We start from the raw sequence: 19,916 nt of genomic DNA, 5'->3' as shown, positions 1-19,916 counted from the left end.
ATTCAAAAGCCCAAATGCCAAATGTGGGTGCACAGACGGTTTCTGGCTCAAAACACCAGCAATGGAGCTAAACTCCGACCTCCATCTGCCTGACTCTTAACCTCTGTCTCTCAACTGGTCCTGAACTTGGAAGGGGAAGAACAAGCCGAACTATTCCTTCAATACCTCAAGGATGAGCGCTAGCCTCCCTCGAGCCACCCCACTCAGACCCAGGCTCGCCCACCGGCCAAAGCTGGCCCCTCCACCCCAAGGTCCACTCACCTCACCAGTTCAAAAGGTGCCCGACGATATGTCCTCAAAATGTTAAACATGGACCTACTATGAACCCAGCAATTCCCCCCTAGGTATGTACCCCAAAGAACTGAAAGTAGGGACTCAAAAGAAATAATAGTACGCCATGTCCACAACAGCATTATTTATGATAACCAAACGGAGGAAACAACCGACAGATGAATGAATAAACAAAAACTGTGGATGTATAGACAATGGAATACCCTCTAGCTATAAAAAAGAATGAAGCTGGGCCCTGGTTGGGTAACTAAGTTGGTTAGAGCATCGTCCCAATCCACCGAGGTCACAGGTTCAATCCCCAGTCAGAGCACATACAAGAATCAACCAATGAATGCATAAATAAGCAGAATAACAAATTGATCTCTCTCCGCTCCCCCATCTAAAAAAACAACAAATACTGGGTGACTGCACGTATACAAGGTATCTGAACAGGGAAATTCACAAGAACAGAAAGTAGAAGAGAAGTTACGAGGGTCTGGAGAAGGGAAGGGTGGGCAGTCACTGCTCACAGGGCAGAGGGTCTCTGTATGGGAGGATGAAAAAGCTCCAGAAACACCCAGAGGCAGTGGCCACTCGATATTGTGGATGTGCTTGGTACCACTAAACTGTATTCTTAAAAGTGGTTAAAATGGTAATCTTTGGGCTATGCATATTTGACCATAATTTTTTAAATACACACAAACACCAATATAAAATCCATGTATATAGAGAAGATTTTTAATAAAAATAATAAACAAATACTCCGGAGGAAGGTGGGGGCACGGCAGCATGTCCCTGCCGATGGCCTTCACCGACATGTTAGCCAGATACAAAGAGGCTCGCTCCAAGAATCAACCGATGGTGAATTAATGAGCAGAATGACAAAGAATTGCTCCTGACCTGATGACATCGATGGGGGACCGCATCCGCACCCGCTCTCTCTGGGGGACCACGTGCCACGTGAACACCAGCCTCCAGTCGAAACCGCCGATCTGGGGCTCCCCAGGGTTCCCCATGTACTCGAAGGTGTTCCAGTCGATCACATCGATCACCGGGCACACCACCGCCGACTCCTCTTCGTGGATCCTGCAAACACCCAGGACACCCTGTCTCTCCGTGTGGATGGGCGCAGGAGGACACTGTGGAAATTTGGGGGTGAACTTTCCTCATCCTTCCACTAGGAGGGAGGAATACCTGCATGGGGAAGACCTGCTTCTCTGTTCCAGGTCTGCGGCCGTGTCAGACAGGTGAGCACCTTGGGGGACTTCTGGGGGTAAGAGGGGAGCAAGGATCCCAACCTTCATATAAAACGCCTCACAGCTCTGATATTCTGATTGGACCTATGGATATTCTGACTCAACGTGCCTCCCTCTATAGAAGTCAAGACACATGAAAAATCAAAGGTAACTTTTAAAACAGAAAGCAGATTTTCGACTTCTCAGGATCGCAGCAGGTTCCTTCATTCAATCACAACGAACCACAAAAAGTCAAGAAATAATTATCTCCCTGTGCAGAGATATCCCCAGACCAGAGGGTCAGGTCAGTGAAAGTATAAATTCTACTCCTGCCCCTCATTTGCCATGTGACCTTAGCTGAGTCACCTCACCTCTCAGGGCCAGTTGCCTCCTGGGTACCACTGGAGCAGGCTCGGGCAAAAGCAGGTTGTTGGCAGGGACAATAATGCAATACTTAATAAATAGCAATGCAAAANTTGATCTCTCTCCGCCCCCCCCATCTAAAAAAACAACAAATACTGGGTGACTGCACATATACAAGGTATCTGAACAGGGAAATTCACAAGAACAGAAAGTAGAAGAGAAGTTTAGAGGGTCTGGAGAAGGGAAGGGTGGGCAGTCACTGCTCACAGGGCAGAGGGTCTCTGTATGGGAGGATGAAAAAGCTCCAGAAACACCCAGAGGCAGTGGCCGCTCGATATTGTGGATGTGCTTGGTACCACTAAACTGTATTCTTAAAAATGGTTAAAATGGTAATCTTTGGGCTATGCATATTTTACCATGATTTGTTAAATACACACAACACCAATATAAAATCCGTGTATATAGAGAAGATTTTTAATAAAAATAATAAACAAATACTCAGGAGGAAGGTGGGGGCACGGCAGCATGTCCCTGCCGATGGCCTTCACCGACATGTTAGCCAGATACAAAGAGGCTCGCTCCAAGAATCAACCGATGGTGCATTAATGAGCAGAATGACAAAGAATTGCTCCTGACCTGATGACATCGACGGGGGACCGCATCCGCACCCGCTCTCTCTGGGGGACCACGTGCCACGTGAACACCAGCCTCCAGTCGAAACCGCCGATCTGGGGCTCCCCAGGGTTCCCCATGTACTCGAAGGTGTTCCAGTCGATCACATCGATCACCGGGCACACCACCGCCGACTCCTCTTCGTGGATCCTGCAAACACCCAGGACACCCCGTCTCTCCATGTGGATGGGCGCAGGAGGACACTGTGGAAATTTGGGGGTGAACTTTCCTTGCCCTTCCACTAGGAGGGAGGAACACCTGCATGGGGAAGACCTGCTTCTCCGTTCCAGGTCTGCGGCCCTGTCAGGCAGGTGAGCACCTTGGGGGACTCCTGGGGGTCAGGGGGGAGCAAGGATCCCAACCTTCATATAAAACGCCTCACAGCTCTGATTTTCTGATTGGACCTATGGATATTCTGACTCAACGTGCCTACCTCTACAGAAGTCAAGACACATGAAAAATCAAAGGTAACTTTTAAAACAGAAAGCAGATTTTCGACTTCTCAGGATCGCAGCAGGTTCCTTCATTCAATCACAACGAACCACAAAAAGTCAAGAAATAATTATCTCCCTGTGCAGAGATATCCCCAGACCAGAGGGTCAGGTCAGTGAAAGTATAAATTCTACTCCTGCCCCTCATTTGCCATGTGACCTTAGCTGAGTCACCTCACCTCTCAGGGCCAGTTGCCTCCTGGGTACCACTGGAGCAGGCTCAGGCAAAAGCAGGTTGTTGGCAGGGACAATAATGCAATACTTAATAAATAGCAATGCAAAATAAACTGCAAACCTGCTTTTGCCCCACCCTGTATATTCCCACAGGGTTAAAATGAAGACTCCCAGAGAATACATGTGGGATGTCTGGCAGAGAACCTGGAACTATTGCTATTCTTTCCCTTTAATCTTTGTCATGGTGAACTATCTCACCCAGACGGCGACACTATGGTTTTCCATGGCAGGCACCAGCCAGTGTGCGTGCTTTCGCTGGTCCCCCCACAGTGGTTACCACAAGCCCAGCCATCCATCGGCCGCTTCTCGACTATTTTCTGGCATCTGACAGACAGCACACCAGGAAAGATGATCTGAGACTGGACCATGGGTGAACACTAGATTTCTCTGGGTTACATTTTAGGGGCTTTCATCTAGAATTTGACCCTAAAAAATCACAGGAGTCACACACACACACATACACACACACACACACAAATGGTGTGAAGAAACAGAGATCAGCCAAACTCGAGCTGCACGTGTTTTCAGCATAACACCAGAAAGTTAAGGAGTTACGATGAATATGACCCTGAGGTAAGAATTACAGTTTTACAAGAAATTGCACTGTTCAGGACAGATTACGTGAGCCAGAGAATCAAAACCATGAGCTCACTAAATTGGGGAAGTTGCCTTCAGTCTCTGCCAACGCCCAGGTCTTTGGATAAATAAAGGACATTATTAAAAGGGGTGAGAGGGACAACAGCAGACCAGCCTGGCAGGTTCGAAGGTGCTGTGTGGCCTCTGGCAAAGACCCCGAGAATGTGTGACTTATAATGAGCTGGGTGGAGCATGGGTAGCCTAATTTTTACAAGGAGAGAAAGCCGGGAGCCAGCACGGGAGGAGAGGACTCCGAATCGCGGTTACGCAATGTGCAGGCCCCGCCCCCCACGGACAGCTCGCGCACCTCTGCAGCAGCGGCTCCAGCCAGCCCTCGTGGCACTCGCAGTGGCAGTCCAGGAAGGTCAGCACGTCGCCCTTGGCCATGGAAGCCCCCAGCAGCCGGGCTCGCACCAGGCCCTCTCTCTTGTTGGCGCGGATCAGGCGCACCTTGGGCAGCCTCGACAGCTCGTTGGCTAGGCGTTCCTTCAGGTGCTCTGGGGAGGCAAGCAGGACGAGAGTCACCCCCACATATCCCCAGGCAGGTCCTTCCAGGGCCTCCCTGTCCCCAAAAGAAGGCCAAATAGACACAAGCCTCCTTCGCTCTGCCACCTGGGACATGCTGGCTTCCATGAGAGCCAAGGCTGGCAGTGCCTCGCAGGCCCGGGGGCTGGGGTGGAGGAATTCCAAAACCATGGCATGTTTGACATGTGTGATATGGTATGTGGATATATCTGAATATATAGAGGCATGAGCCCCCAGAATACATTATACATTGACTTGTGAACACTCAAAAATAAAAAGCACAGGAACCACCCAACCACCATCTCTCTGAAAAGTTGTGTTAACATAAACTTTTGTTAATTAATGATACCATATGCTACAGATTTTTAATTTACATGGAATTATGTTAACACAAACTCTGTGTCATTATAGTCACACCACTACAGTTACGTTAGTGAAAATCTGACAGTATCATGTGATCATGGTTATGCTAATGTGCATTTTCTCGGGAGTACATGTCAGGTGGCGCAGTGACACAGTAACGACAACAGCTGACCTGAGAGGGCCCACCGTGCTCATCGCTGCCTGAGGGAGCAGCACACAACTCACGTGGTTCTCATAGCGATCCTGTGAGGTAGGTGCCACTATTATCCCCATTTTACAGAAGCGAACACTAAGGCCAAAGAGGCTAAGTAACTTGTCAGGGTCAAGGTCACAGACCAAGAGCACTGAGGACCTGTCATTTAAACCCAGAGACCCTGCCTCCTTGAGTCCACAGAGCATGCTCCTTCTCCTCCTTGTTAAACAAACCCAAAACTTGTCAGGAGAACATCCCATTTTGCAGAAAAGGAAACAAGTCCTTCAAAGTTCAAAGGAAGCACCCACAGTGAGGGCTGGCCCCAGGACACCCACCCCCACTCACAGGCCTCCGTGAGTCGGGTGAGTGGGCACCCCTCAGGCAAAGCATGAATGAGAGAATTTCCTCACACCCACATGGGCTTTGTCTCAAAGTCTTCAATCATCAGGGAAGGGGGAAAGTTTATAAACTGTTCCAAGTCGCTTCACAGTTAGTGAAAATGTTTCCCTAAATATTCTTGCCACTCAAAAAGAAATGAAAAATTCATCACATTGATTGGTTTGTTTCAATCCTAAACATCACTGTAAATAAGCTGAAGGCAGGAGTCAGACCAGTCACTTCCCACGCATAGGCATCACCGCAGTGCTCAGCGAACACCCACAGACGTGCACCTGTGGCCTCCCCCGACACACACAGCAGGGATTCGGTTGGCCTTCACCTTCCGTCTGCCTGAACTGTCTTCCCACAACGGGGAGGGGCTGACCCACCCCCATCTTGGAGCTCGGACGGGCAGTGCAGAAAGGGCAGGAGGAGGCAGGCGGGACTCTCACCTCCGGGACAGGCTGGGAGGGCATCTCACCTGCTTTACAGGTTACCCCGGGGGGTTGAGGGGGACCATGGGCCTGCTGCATGTTTACGAGGGAACCGAGCTGTGCTGGAGGGTCCAGACCGTGTTCCCGCCAGCCACAGGATCCCAAAAATCCTGCTTAATTCCCCAGAGCTAAAACTTTAAATCTAATATCTGCTTCTGAATGAAGTCATTTCTGATATNTACCCCGGGGGGAGGGGGGTTGGGGGGGACCATGGGCCTGCTGCATGTTTACGAGGGAACCGAGCTGTGCTGGAGGGTCCAGACCGTGTTCCCGCCAGCCACAGGATCCCAAAAATCCTGCTTAATTCCCCAGAGATAAAACTTTAAATCTAATATCTGCTTCTGAATGAAGACATTTCTGATATTTTCAGCATTTTATGGTTTAATATTTCATAAAAGTAGAAGTTATTTAACAAGTGCTAGCAATATGCCAGGCACTGACCTTGCTTCACCTCATTTAATCCTCACAATGACCCTACAAGGAAGGAACTGTTATTATTTAATTTATGCTAATTGATTATATTAATCTATTATAAAACATGGGCTAGCACCAAGGTTGAAACAGGCCGCGCTCCTTGCCCGAGGTGGTACAGCTTCGAGGAGCTGGAGCCGGACCCAAGCCCATGCAGTCCGACCCAGAACCAGCGTCCACACAGACAGGTTTAAAACAACCCTGGGAGGAAAGGACAAAGGGAACAGAGATGAGTGCCTGCTTCACGCTGGGGCCAGGAGGCTCTGTCCCGTACACGTGTCTGTGTGCACAGGCTCTCATTTATCCCTCACCACAACTCTCCGAGACGGGTGTGGGCAAACCCGTTCACGAGGGAGAAGACAAATGAACAGGGACTTGCCTTGCTCCCCAGGAAGTCCCCAGTGCCTAGACCAGTGTGCTGCACACCTTAAAACTCAAAAACCGTTCAGTGAGTAACAGAGGGCCACCCCGGACTGCACGTGACTTGCTGGACCGGGTCACTGGCCAGGCCGGCAGGCATGTGGCTACCCTCTCACTGGCTCGCCTCTCCCTGGCTTCAGCTCTCCTGCCTGGGCCGCCCCTTTGATCTCATCTCAAACTCAACACATCCAAAAACCAAACACCCACCGTCCTCTCCCAGACCAGCCCTCCTGTCCTGGGTGGCTCATCCAGCCCTAAGGTGACCCTGCCATTCACCCAGGGACCCAGGCCAGAAGCCCACGGTCCTCCCTGCACCTCGACCAGTGTCCATCCCTGCGGATGCCACCTCTCGAAAATCTCTCATCCCGCCCTCTCCCCTCCCTCTGCCACCGCTGGACTCCTGGCCTCCATCTCCCACCTGGGTCACGCCCCTAGCCCCCTGGCCTCCTCACCAAGGAGGGGCTCGGTACACTCCTCTCCTCACTCCAGCCAGAGGGATTCTCCCAAACAGCCCTCCTGCCTTAAACCCTGCCTCGGCTCTCCCTGCCCTTCGAACAAAGTCCCAGCTCCTTGGCCTCATGTGTAGTGCCTGCCTCCGTCTCCAGCCCCCTTCCCTGTCCTCTTTCTACTGCTCCCCTCAGCAGTGGGCCCTCCGTCCTTTCTGTACTACTGGCAGATCCTACACAATCCACGCAGCGCCTCGCCTCCACGCCTTCCCACAACGGTGCCTCCACTTGAAACGCCCTCTTTCCTCCTTTGCTGACCACAAACTATTCGACCTTTAAGACTAAGGCCACCTGCCCCATCCTGGGCACCCAGGCAGAGTAGATCCCTCTCCTGCTCCCATAGTGCCATGTGGTGGAGCCCTCTGTCATGACATGTGTGTCCCTCCAGCAGGCTCTGGTGGACACAGGGGCATGCAGGAAGCCTGTCCTCACCAGGCCTATCCCACATGCCTCGTGTCACACTGTCACCTCCCAGGCACTGCCACAGAAAGCCGGGCTCCTCCAAGAGGCCATGTCAGGGCTTACCTCTATCACTGTAGTCATCTACAAGGATAACTTCTTCCAACAGGATGTCTGGGGATGTCTCGAGGACACTGTAGACTGTCCGAAGGAGAGTTGACCAGGCTTCATTATAAAATGCTATGACAACAGATGTCGTGGGCAAAAGATCGTAATCATATTTCTTTTCTTTGCACCTGCAAATACAACAGAGCTTCAGGAATGAAGAACCTGCTGTTGACCAGGCATGAACCCAGCCCAGGCCGGCGCTGGGGATGGGACGACGCACGGAACATAGGTCCCTGTCTCAAGCCTCCCTCTGCAGAATGGGAAATAATCTGGGATCTTGCAGAGCCCCCCACGTTCCTCTAGGAGGCCGAACAGATTCTAAGAAAGGTTCTAAAATGAAACCCCACAGACTTGAACTGTGGGATGCTGGTTTTACCCTTTAAAGCAATGTTCAGGCTTGAGTGATGTTCACACTAAGCAGAATCAATGTATGGTTGCCTCTTGTGCCTCCCCTGCTGGGAATTGGCCTGCAACCCAGGCATGTGCCCTGATTGGGAATCGAACCGAGATCCTTTGGTTCACAGGCCCGCGCTCAATCCACTTAGCTACACCAGCCAGGACTACACTAAGCAGAATCAGAATCGGGGAGACTGTCACTTCTCCCTGCCCCGCGGCTCTCCCCTCTGTCCACTCCTTTCCACCCCCCTGCCAGGACTTTGCTCAGACCGTGCCCTCTGTCTGGAACCTCCCCACTCTGCCCACGCCTCACCTCCATCTCCCTGTGTGTCACTCACAGTGCTCTGGTCGCTCACGCCCCACCTGCGTCTCCCTCTGCCTCCTCCCAGCATCGTCCCCACACTTGGTCCAAGCAGAGTCCATCTATGCTTAACAGTGTTGCCCCGAGTGCATCAGCCAGGACCAGGGCCAGGATGGACAAACGCTCCAGGGAGGGCTCGAGAGAGGACGGTGACTGCCCACCACCCCGTCCCTGTCCCCATGTCATCCCTACTCCATTCTGTGGCAGCTTCTGAGGCAGCGTCTTGGCAGTGGGGAAGCTGAGCCCACCCTCTCTGGGGGTGGGCTTCGACTGGCAGTGACAGGAACCAGTAGGCTCCCTCTTCCTTTGGTAGGGTTTGCTAGTCCTGTGCAAGGAAGGTGCTGGTTGACACAAAACTCTCTCCTTAGAGTGACCCATGACCAACCCCCACTGGGCAGTGGGGGAAAATCATCAGCAGGCCCTGGCTGGCAGCAAGAGCGGGGAGGGACAAAAACCTAAGAGGGCCACCAGAGGGAACGAGGTTTGAATGCGGACTGGACGCTGGGCTGGGAGTCCTAGAAAGGGCTAAGTGCTGACGACCAGCCAGGCCACGGGCAGGACGCGGAGGCCCTACCAACACGCTAGTGGCAGATCAAAGAGACGGAGAGCCGAGCAGGATGAGGGGTGCGGCTAACATCTGCTGACGACCTGCCACCTGCTAGGCCCTATGCCAATGGGCCCGTCATCAACTATTTCCTGATGGCCTACTACATGACAGATAGGAAAAACCCCTGCTGCCACGAAGCTTACCTCCAGGGGGGCAATAATAAAGAAAGCAAACATAACAATAATTTCCGAAAGTGACCATACAATGACCAAAAGAAGGGCGATGACACAGAGCGACACAGAGGGGAGAGGGAAGGGAGAAGGTGAGCAACCGCCGAACAGGTAATCAAGGAGGGCCTCTGAGAGGAAGTGGCACTGAGGATGAGACCTGAATGATGAGGGACCCAGTTCCACAAAAAGCCGCAGAAGAGTCCTTTATGTACGCAACTTTTTTCTTTTGTGTTTTTTCTTTTATCTTGTTATTAAAAATTTCAAATATATCAAAAGCAGAGAGATACTGTAAGAAACTCCATGTCACCTGGCCTGGTCAGTCTCCGTGATCGAGGCACCTCCTTGGCCAGGTAAGTACGGCCTGGTCAATCTTCCTCACCCGCTCACCCTCATCCCAGACTATTTTAAGCAATATTCAGCATATCACAATGTCCACAACATTTCCATATATATCTCTAAGAGATAAGGACTCTTTTGTATAGTAAGTACAATATCACTGTAACACCTTAAAAATCAGTAATTCCTTAATGCTACCCTATGTCCGGTCTACAATTTCCCATCCAAGTGAAGAACCCGATGGTTGGGAGACACGTCCCTCTTTCTGAACCACGAAGGTGGACAATCACAGGGTACACGGATTTCAATACACATCCTCATTTCAGAAACGTTTACAAATAAGAAAGTGCCTTGGGATTGAGGAACTGCAGGACTTTATTTAACTCTCACGACCTCTTCCTAGGTAAGTATTTACAGTTCTCATTTTCAAGGCAAGGCTCAGAAAGGTGAGTGACGTGGGCAGGTCACAGAGTGCCTGTGAGTGTGAACTTGTGAGTGTGAACTTCGCTGAGACCCGTGTCAGGGATCTTGTCACGGTCTTGTCATCTTGCTGCTTCCACCCCTCAGGAGGCTCAGATGGGCCCATGGAATCTACAGAAAGATTCTACAGTCACATCTCCCCTCCCAGGCCTCCCTGCTACCCCGCACGGGTGATTCCTCCTCTCCTCTCTTTCACGGTGTTCCAAGCAGCTCCAGGTCCCTCTTCATAAATGACGCGAGAGCTTCTGCAGCAGCTCAGGCTCTCCTGTCTCCAGGGTGGCTTTTCCACAAGAACAGTCTCTGAGAAGGGCTGGCTCTTCTCAGCCACCTTTACATTCTCACCCTTGCTACACCTGGAGGCCCACTGTGAGCACCTGGGGCTGGAAGCCAGTCAGCTCTGGTGCTCTGGAGCCACAGGGCATCCCAACGGCCTCGCCGGCAGGACCTGAACCCACAGCAGTCGTGACTTAGCACAGTGCTCCACAGAGGGGCGTCCGGCCCGCCCGCCAGGAGAGGAGAACTAGGTTCTCTCTTTTGAAGAAAAGAATATGAAAGAATTTGTGACTATACTTTAAAACCAACATGTGGATAGAATGCAGCGGAAGTGACAAGATGTGACTTCCAAGACCAGGTCATGGACCATCCCCCCTGAGGAAGGCCAGCTGCTGTGCAGTGGGGACACTCAAGTGGCCTGAGGAGAGCTCTGTGGGGTGAGGGACTGAGGCCACCCTCCCACAACAAAGCTTCTAGGATGGGATGTGCCTTCTTGCCAGCAGGCCCTCCAGCCCCAGGCAAGACTTGAGATGATGGAAGCCCCCGATAACTTTTTTCATCTTCACCTAAAGACATGTTTATTATTTGCAGAGGGGAGGGGAGGAAGAGAGAGGAAGAAAAACCTCAATGTGAGAGAGAAACATTGATTGGTTGCTTTTCACACATGCCCTGAACGGGGGACCAAACCTATAACCCACACATGTGCCCTGACGAAGCATCGAACTCACAGCTTTTGGGTTTATGGGACAATGCTTCAACCAACTGAACTGCACCAGCCAGGGCCCCAGATGACATTTCAACTGGGATCTTAGGAGACCCCCCTAAACCAGAACCACCAGTGAAGCCACACCTGAATTCCTGACCCATAGGCATAATGTAAGAGAAAAATATTCATTATTGCTTTAAGTCATTAAGTTTTGTGGCCGTACATAGGTGAAATAAATCACAAGGAAACTCTCAGGCTGACCCAGACTGAGACATGCTGTATAAATCTGTAGCCCCGCACCCCTGAAAATGTCAACGTCCTGAGAGGCCATAAAAGGCCGAGGAACCGTTTCAGACTGATGGAGACTAAAGAGATACGACAAGTAAGTGTCTTACTTGATTTCTGACTAGATACCAGATCAGAAAGATAAACCCTGGGACACGTGGTGCTTTCCAATACTGTACACACTCCCTGAGTTTGATAACTACACCACAGTATCATGAGAGAATGTCCTGGTTCTTAGAAAATACACCCAGAGTAGCAAAGGGCAAAGGATGCGTATCTCCGTAACTTACTCTCAGAAGTGTGTAATACTATAATACACCAATAGAAAGAGAAAAATTAAGTAAATGGGGCAAAGTATGTTATGAGTGGATGTAGGTGAAGGATATATAGGAGTTTGTTGTGCTATTCTTTTTCTCTAGGTTTCAATTTTTCAAAATTAAAAGTTTAATGCAAAAAGGAAAAGTGCAATGTTGCCAAGGGTGGAGAAAGCCGGTTCTGCCCTACAGAATTGTACCTCAGTCTCAGTGGATATGACGAAATGTCCTCTCTCCTTTTCCACTCCCACCAAAGCAGCTGTCCTCCAGCAGACAGACATTCTAGCGCAGGGAGACATGTACGTGTACGAAAATATGAATACGTATGTCTGGGTTTAATAAGCCCCTGCGTGCTGGGCAGGGTGCATAGAAAGGCCATGTTTGCCCGCTGGAAGCATCATGAAGAATTGCTTACACTACGTGAAAACTGTGTTCTTTGTGAAACCTAAAAATAAAGTTTTTTACCTTAACAAAAAAGGTAAAGTTAAAATTTATATTCAAACATACACAGATCCAAAGCGAAAAGAGTAGAAATAAAGACAATGAAGTGAGGTCTTCAATAAAGTTTATTCAACTTACACAACTGTCCTTTAGTCTGAAATCACGTCTCTGTGGTCTGGGGTTAAAATTCATTTCTCCTCATGATGGTAAGCAGGAGGGAAGAAAGCGCTTGCTTCCCCGGACAGAGTTGGGTCCCCGTGTCAGTCCCTACTCGGTGTTCTTTCGTCTCTACGGATCTGTGACAACCCAGAGCCTGGGGCCACTTTTCTCCAGTGCCCAGTTGGCTTCTCTGTTTGGGCCTCCTTAGATCACAGGACGCTGGGCGTCACTTTGGCAACTCACACTCAGAGCTTTCAACTGTTCCTCTTCTCTCTGATCTCCTACTGACATTTCTAGGGATTCCTCACCTAAGGCAATAATCCGAGACACCCTGAAGGAGGCTTGCGGTAAAAATTTGTCTTTGTAATATCACTGCTAGTAGCAAAAATCTGGCAACAACTTCACTATCCAACAAGAAGTAGTTCAAGTACAGCATGGCTGCATGCGGCCACGCTGCACGGCCATCCAAATCACATCTCAGAGGACATTTAACGGTAAAAGACAATGGCCACAGTACAATGTTAAGTCAGAAAAGCCAGGTTCAGATCTGTGCGGCACAATGCCACTTGTATACATGACAATGCATGTGTGCGCACGCGCTCACATGTAAACAGTACACAATACACAGAAATAGGCCAACATGTTCACAATACTGATCTCTGAGTCGTGGATTATTGCAGAGTCTTATTTAGGTCTTTGTATTTTCCTGCACGCCAAAATTGTTCTACAATGAATATGCATTGTTTTTATCATCACAAAGGAAGATTATTTTTTAAAAGTGGGATCATATTTCTTTAGCTCCCCACAGCAAATGCCTTCATTGAACAACGATGTGATACCCTGACCTCTCCGTTCTTTCTTGGCCTGGGAGTTCCTCCTCCTTTCTCTAAAACATCCCGCACGGTCTCCCCTTTTCCTGACTGATAGGGCTGGTCAGCAAAAGGGGAGTGAGTGAGGGTTTTACACAGGCAGCTGCGCACCCTTCAATCCGAAGAGGCTTGCTCTGCATCACCTGGGCTCCACTCCTGCCTGGCACACGACAGAAAGCTCAGAGCCAAAATGACTGCTAAATCGCAGCCAGCCAGCCTTTCCTTGACTCTCCCGTCTAATCCATGCACTTTCGGAGGGCGGGGGCTGAACTGTGTTTTCCCCTGGCTATTCAGCACGCCTATACTGTACCTGGTGGTAACAGTAACATTTATTGGTGGTTACTACATGCTGGGCAGCGTGCTGAGCACTTTACCTGTGTTATTCTATTTACCCTTCCCAAAGCCCTGCTGGGTGGGGAGCACTCCATTCTCTACTGGCACAGGACACGTCTGTGTAGTCCATGGATGTGAATGAAATGGCTGCAGTAGATGCCTCCGATCTCTTATCTTTGTATTCAGGTTATCACATAAATGTCTTTAAAAAATGAAAATTCAGCCCTGGCTGGTGTAGCTCAGTGGATTGAGCGGGGGCCTGTGACTCAGACGATCGCGGTTCGATTCCCAGTCAGGGCACATGCCTGGGTTGCAGGCCAGTTCCCTGCAGGCCAACTCCCAGCAGGGGACGCATGAAAGGCAACCATACATTGATGTTTCTCTCCCTCTCTCCTTCCCTTCCCCTCTAAAGATAAATAAATAAAATCTTTAAAAAAATAAAAAATGAAAATTCATATCCTTCGTAGAACAGGCCAGAGAGGTCACAACCTCCATTCGTGTGTTTTACCTGCCCAGATGCCCCTCTCCTTTCTCACCTTACTGCACTGGGATTTCTCTTTCAGAGACCTCCCGTCTGTGTGGTCTGTGTGGTCTGTGCAGGGTTAAACACACACACACGTGGATACACACATGTACATTTACATACACACGGCCCTCCGGACTGAATGCCCAGACCTCACCAGTCAACCTCTTCCTGACAACACCAGTCAACTCCCTGAATCCAGGGCCTGAAATAATCTGAACCCAGCTGTCATGCCAGAATTTCCTGTGATACAAGTAAATATATTTTCTTTTTATTTAAGTCAGTTTCCGTTGGGTTTTCAGTCACTTTCAACCCAAAGAACTATGACTAATAAAGAAAAAAGCTTAACAAATAGAAAGCATAAAATAAGGTGGCATAATTAAATCCCAAGTGTCAATAAGCACAATAAATATAAATGAACATAACTAGTTAAAGTCAAAGACTATCAGTCTGGATTTAAAAGAAACACAAATCCAGCAACATGCTAGAGACACACCTAAAACATGAGGATGTGGAGTGAGTGAGAAAAGGTATCATGAAAATACTAACAAAACCAAACATGTTCTAAACTTAAAGAACCGAGTAGAAGAATGCCAAGCAGATGGCCACAAGACGAGTCTAATGAGAATTAATGAACTGCAGTTTACAGTTTACAGCCTTGCAGTTTACAGCCTTGTTGGAGAAGCAAAAGAAACACCATTCTAATCTCCACACACGTTTTATTTTTCCAAATATAATGTTATCAGAACAGACGAGCAGGCTACTCTCTGCAAAAAGAGAAATCCTACCCAACCAACTCCCTCCTGTCAACCCTCGGACGACGCCAAACACTTCTGCTAAACTATCTCTTCAGAGCCATTTCCAGACTATCATCCCAGCCGGCCGGTCCTGATCCCTGAACTTAAACCCATCGGCAATCGCAGGATGAATGAGACTAAAGAGCAAGCCTTTCAGAAACGCAAAACCTGTGTGTAATCACACACTCCCCTGCCCGGGGCTGCACAACCCCTCTGCCACAGCGGGAATGGCTGTTGTTCACATGGGTGGATCCTTCCCCAGGTGCCCCTGGAAACCCACTCACTCCGCCTTGATCTCCGACTACATAAGTCAGACTGCAAACAAGAATGGCCGAGAATGGCATTCTAGTGATTATCTTGAGGCTTCTCTGATCTGCGAAAACCAAAACCTTTTGCAAATATTAGTACAAACTTGTTAGCAATCTCTTACTTGTGACACACCTTACACAACTCACTGAGATGTCACCACTAACTTCAACTGCACTTGGTCTGACCTTAACCCCAACTTGGTCCACACCCTGAAAAGCTCCCGCCCTTAATCTTCCCAGTGAGAAATCTTCAGACTCTCAGCCAGCAGCTTTCAACCCCAGCTGACGTCAGCCTTAGCCCAGGCTCTACCCACAGAAATTCTATTTACTTGTTCTGGGGAAGGTCCTTAGCATCAATAGTGTTAGAAGTCTCCAAAGGCCACAAACGCAGCTTATCTGACTCCCCACTTTGGCCTGCTGTCATCTCAGCGTGAAAGTTCCCTCCTAGCCTCAAATGAAATGGTGTTTGCTAAAGACTATTGCAAACCCTGTACTTACTATATCACCATGCGAGGATTCCTCACCGGCCTCCCCCCAACTCCTTGATTCAGTACTATCACTAACAGAGGGAAAGCTGTGTTCTAATGCCCTGGCCTGCAAAGTATTAGACTCAGGAGGGTTGGGGGCTGCACCCAGTCTTAAGAAATTAGAACCAGCTTTCCTAAGGTTCCCTATCAGCCTGGCTCTGTCCAAGGCAGCACACACAGACCCAAGGCTGGCAGACGCCAGGGAGAGCCAAGCCAACTCGACCCTTGCAAGTTCCAACTCCTGGCCTGTGCTAACAGGTTTATCCACTGTACAGCAAGTCCTCACTTAACGTCCATAGACTCTTTGACTTGAAGGGAAACAACGTATAAGGAAATCAACTTTATCCTGGGTCAATCGATATAAATAGAAGTTGAGTTCCTGCGGCCTCTCATCAGCGTCGGAACAAAACAACTTTGAATGAAACAATGCTATTCGAGGACCTGCTGTAGCGTAAACACTGGTTAAAAACGTGGGTGGGCCTACAAAATACTGGGGTTTGAATGCGTTCTCACCCACTTCCTCATATGCATATTTTTCGAAATCTATTTCTATGCCTGGAAAAGTCTAGGAGGATACACAGCAAAATGTTACCAGTGGTTCTCCCTTGGGTGGTAGGTTTATGGGTGATTTTTATTCTCAGTTTTTGCTTCTCTGCATACACTCAAATGTCTAGAGTGAACATGTAAGGTTTTCATAATTAAAATAGAGAAATAAATGCCTGCACCCTAAAAGGACGGAGGGAATAAAAGATCTGGGTGCTAGATCAGCCCTGCCCACATCTGCGTGTTCCCATGGCTTTTTCTCTGAGTTAAGACTGGACGCTGCCTCGGGGCCTTGCTTGCTGTGCTGTTCAAGGATCTTTGCCACCACCCCTCGGTTTACTAATTACATGCCCAGGGGACCATCCCTCCCATCCCCACCATGAACTCATAATCTGCCAATCCTCAAGCTAAATCTTAAGACACTGAAAGGGTCCTCGCCCCTGTATTGAACTATAATAAAAGTGAGTCTCCCTGAAAGGCCCTGCCGCTACTGGCCCCCCTGAAGCGCTGTCTCAAGCCCTGGCCTGTCTGAGCCCAACACAGATAAACTTGCCCTCTCCCCAGCTAGGCAAGAATAACCCAACAGGCCTTGCTGCAGGAATTAAAGGCAGGAGGTATTCACACCGCTTATCACGCTGGGTTTGGATTAATGCCCCAGGGTCAATGCCACAGCAGGATCTATAAGCAAATTCAGATAGGCCACAAAGCAACCGGGTCACCATGGAGACAGGATACCATAAGCTCCATAGGTCATCCACAGTGTTTGAAAGAGATTTCACAACCTGGGACAATAAAGGAAGTTGGAACTCAGAAAGGAAAAACTTTATAACCAAACCCTGGATAACTAAAAAGTGACCTCCTGTGTATATTGTTAGCAACAGGAAAGACAAGAAAAACTAACAAGAATTGAATACACAGTATGTTCCCAGGTGTTAGGTGCTTTATTACATTCCTAGGTTATGTTATTTCTACTCATTCCTTGTTTTGCAGATAAAGAAACAGGCTCACAAATACTAACTAGTTAGCTGGCTTAAGGTCACAGAGCTTATAAGCAAGAGAGTCAGAATTTTATCTCACGTGGGCTGGGCCTGAACCCTGCGTCTGACCTGAAAGCTTCCCCTCATTGATCACTCAGTGAGCACCCTTGGAGTTTTAAGGAGATAAATGTGCATTCAGCCATTTAGCTGAAGTTGGGGGAACTGCTACCAACCCCAGCAAACAAACTTCTCAAAAAGATTAACAGGGAAAATGCTTCGGGCAAAAGCATGAGGCTAGAGATGAGCAGATGCAAGAAAAAAAAAGGTAGGGGCAAGTCCATCCAAATTTTGCAGGGGTAGGGCCACCTCATGCAGACACTCTTGCTCTCTGGCCAAGGATCCATAGAGCAGGTCCCTTAAATCTTGAAATCAGCACAGTGCCAAGGGGACCAGGAGGATCACAGTCCCTCAAGTTCCACCACTCTCTAGCTGTCACCTGTCCTCTCTGAGCCTGTCTCCACACCTGTAAATTAGGAAAGACAAGGACCAGGGAGGGATGGCAGGCACATGCCTGCTGCATACAGCAGGCTGCCCAACTAGGTGCTCCCAGGGACCCCGCTTTTCCTCAAGGTCTTTAAGGAGGGGCTTGCTCAAACAGGGACATGGAAGATTCCCACCAATGAAGGAAAAGAAAGAGAAGGCCCGAAGGGCCATCATCCTCCTGCCAGCTTGCTTCCTTCTTGAAACTTGGGAAGTGGGTGCAACAGCCCAGCCAGCAGCTCTGACAGGAACCAGGCTCTTGTTTGACTACACAGGCTCTGAGCCTGCGCCACCCGCAGGAGTGAAGTGGGCTAGAACACAGGCAGAAGGAGCCCTTCCCACCAGCCACTCCCTCCTGCCTCCCTCCTCCCAAAGCTCAGGTGAGAAAGAAGGTGGTGTACTGCCTCTGACGTGGCCTTCCAGCCACCTTTCAACTCACCTGTCCAGGATGCACACCCCTCCAGTTCACTCATGGACACAGGTGCACACTTAAGTGAATGGAGCAGACGATACTGGCAGAGCCAGACTGAGGGTGCTGTGGGAGCCAGAAAGGGCACCCAAAATGGGTCTCATCTTAAACCTGGCTACTTAGCCCAGACTCCCACTTGGCAGAACCGAATGACATCCCTTCTCAACGGGGAGGGAGCCAAGAGACCACCTAGGAATAGATTTATCAATTTCTGACATTTTCCTATTTTTTTAAACTTTCTTGTGCCCCTCCCCCCTGTAACCCTTACGCTGCCAACTCCTGAGAAAGACTCAGTAAGACGCGCGATCCCCAGGTATTTTGACACCCCACCACTTCACAGATACAAAAACTGAGGCTTCTGGACTCCCTGGGCAGGGCTCCTCCCGCCACAGGCGGACTCACAGCGGGTTCCAGCGCTCCGGTAGGCGGCGGTGCAGCGAGATGCGGTCGCTAAGGTAGGTGTTGATCTGATGCAGCCGCACGCTCTCCTCTTGCAGCTGTAGCTCCTCGCCCTTCAGCTGCAGCCGCACCGCCTCGCCCCGCGCACCCAGAGCGTCCTCGGGCAACGGTGGCCGTGACAGGACCGGGTCGCGCCGGCCGGAGCGCGGGGTTCGTGGGAGTCCCGGCTCCGCCGCCCTGGCCCCGCGATGTGCCCGCAGAACCGAGCGCAGCCCGATCAACGCCAGCAACGCCACCAGCACCAGCAGCACCTCCGGGCCGCGCCGCAGCCCCCGTGGGCAGCGCCGCAACGCCGCGCGCCCCAACATGCGCCCACCAGCAACTGCTAGCGCTCGGCGCGCCCCGAGGCTGCGGCGCAGCTGGGGACCCGGATCCCGGAACCGCAGCCCCGCGCAGCCCCGCCCCGGCCGGGCCCGCCCCACCTGCGCACCGCCCCCTTCGCTCCCAGCCCGCCCGCCGGATCGCGGGAGCGCCGCCCCAAGCCGGGTGGGACAGGCTAAGCCTACCGGTCCCCGCTCGGGCTTGCTGAGACTAGTACCTTGCTAGCTGGGCTATGAGCATTCTTTAAGAGGTAACGGCGTAGCCCTGGCCAGTTTGGTTCAGTTGGTTGGGCGTTGTCCAGCAACCCATGAGGTCACCGGGTTCCATTTGGGTCAGGGCACAGACTTCATACCTGGGTTGAGTGTTTGGTCCAACACCCCCCACCCCCAACCNGCTCCCAGCCCTCCCGCCGGATCGGGGGAGCGCCGCCCCAAGCCGGGTGGGACAGGCTAAGCTTACCGGTCCCCGCTCGGGCTTGCTGAGACTAGTACCTTGCTAGCTGGGCTATGAGCATTCTTTAAGAGGTAACGGCGTAGCCCTGGCCAGTTTGGTTCAGTTGGTTGGGCGTTGTCCAGCAACCCATGAGGTCACCGGGTTCCATTTGGGTCAGGGCACAGACTTCATACCTGGGTTGAGTGTTTGGTCCAACACCCCCCACCCCCAACCCCTCACACCCCTGACCCCGCCCGGCCCCGCCCAGGGCATGCAAGAGGCAACCAATTGACTTTTCTTTCCCACATGGGTATTTCTCTCCTTCTCTTCTCCCTTATCCTCTCTCTAGAATCAATTTTTTATAAAATATAACAGCGTAAAACCTTTAGCTCAGCGACTGGCACATCGTAAGCGTTCAGTAAATGTGGGCTGCAGAGTGCTAAGAATTTGACTGATGTTTTTATCTCCAATA

At 50.4% G+C, this 19,916-nt stretch overlaps 1 protein-coding gene across 2 annotated transcripts in view; it reads right to left on the bottom strand.

Moving 5' to 3' along the window:
* GALNT12 (polypeptide N-acetylgalactosaminyltransferase 12) overlaps positions 1 to 19,069 on the bottom strand; it is a 32,723-nt gene extending 13,654 nt beyond the window's left edge. For both annotated transcript variants that reach the window (XM_037035819.1, XM_037035820.1), the window contains exons 1-4: positions 18,635 to 19,069; positions 7,777 to 7,946; positions 4,209 to 4,398; positions 2,505 to 2,690 (exon numbers count right to left, since the gene is read on the bottom strand). In XM_037035819.1, coding sequence (XP_036891714.1) covers positions 2,505 to 2,690; positions 4,209 to 4,398; positions 7,777 to 7,946; positions 18,635 to 18,999 — 911 coding nt within the window. In that variant the 5' untranslated portion in view covers positions 19,000 to 19,069. The remainder of the gene's footprint in view (positions 1 to 2,504; positions 2,691 to 4,208; positions 4,399 to 7,776; positions 7,947 to 18,634) is intronic.
* Between the last annotated feature and the right edge of the window lie 847 nt (positions 19,070 to 19,916).

This window comes from Sturnira hondurensis, unplaced genomic scaffold (assembly GCF_014824575.4).
Source record: "Sturnira hondurensis isolate 20B ecotype Veracruz unplaced genomic scaffold, ASM1482457v3 Scaffold0022566, whole genome shotgun sequence".
Taxonomy (NCBI): domain Eukaryota; kingdom Metazoa; phylum Chordata; class Mammalia; order Chiroptera; family Phyllostomidae; genus Sturnira; species Sturnira hondurensis.
Note: the sequence above shows the minus strand (reverse complement) of the source record. Positions and strands in the feature narration are given on the sequence as shown.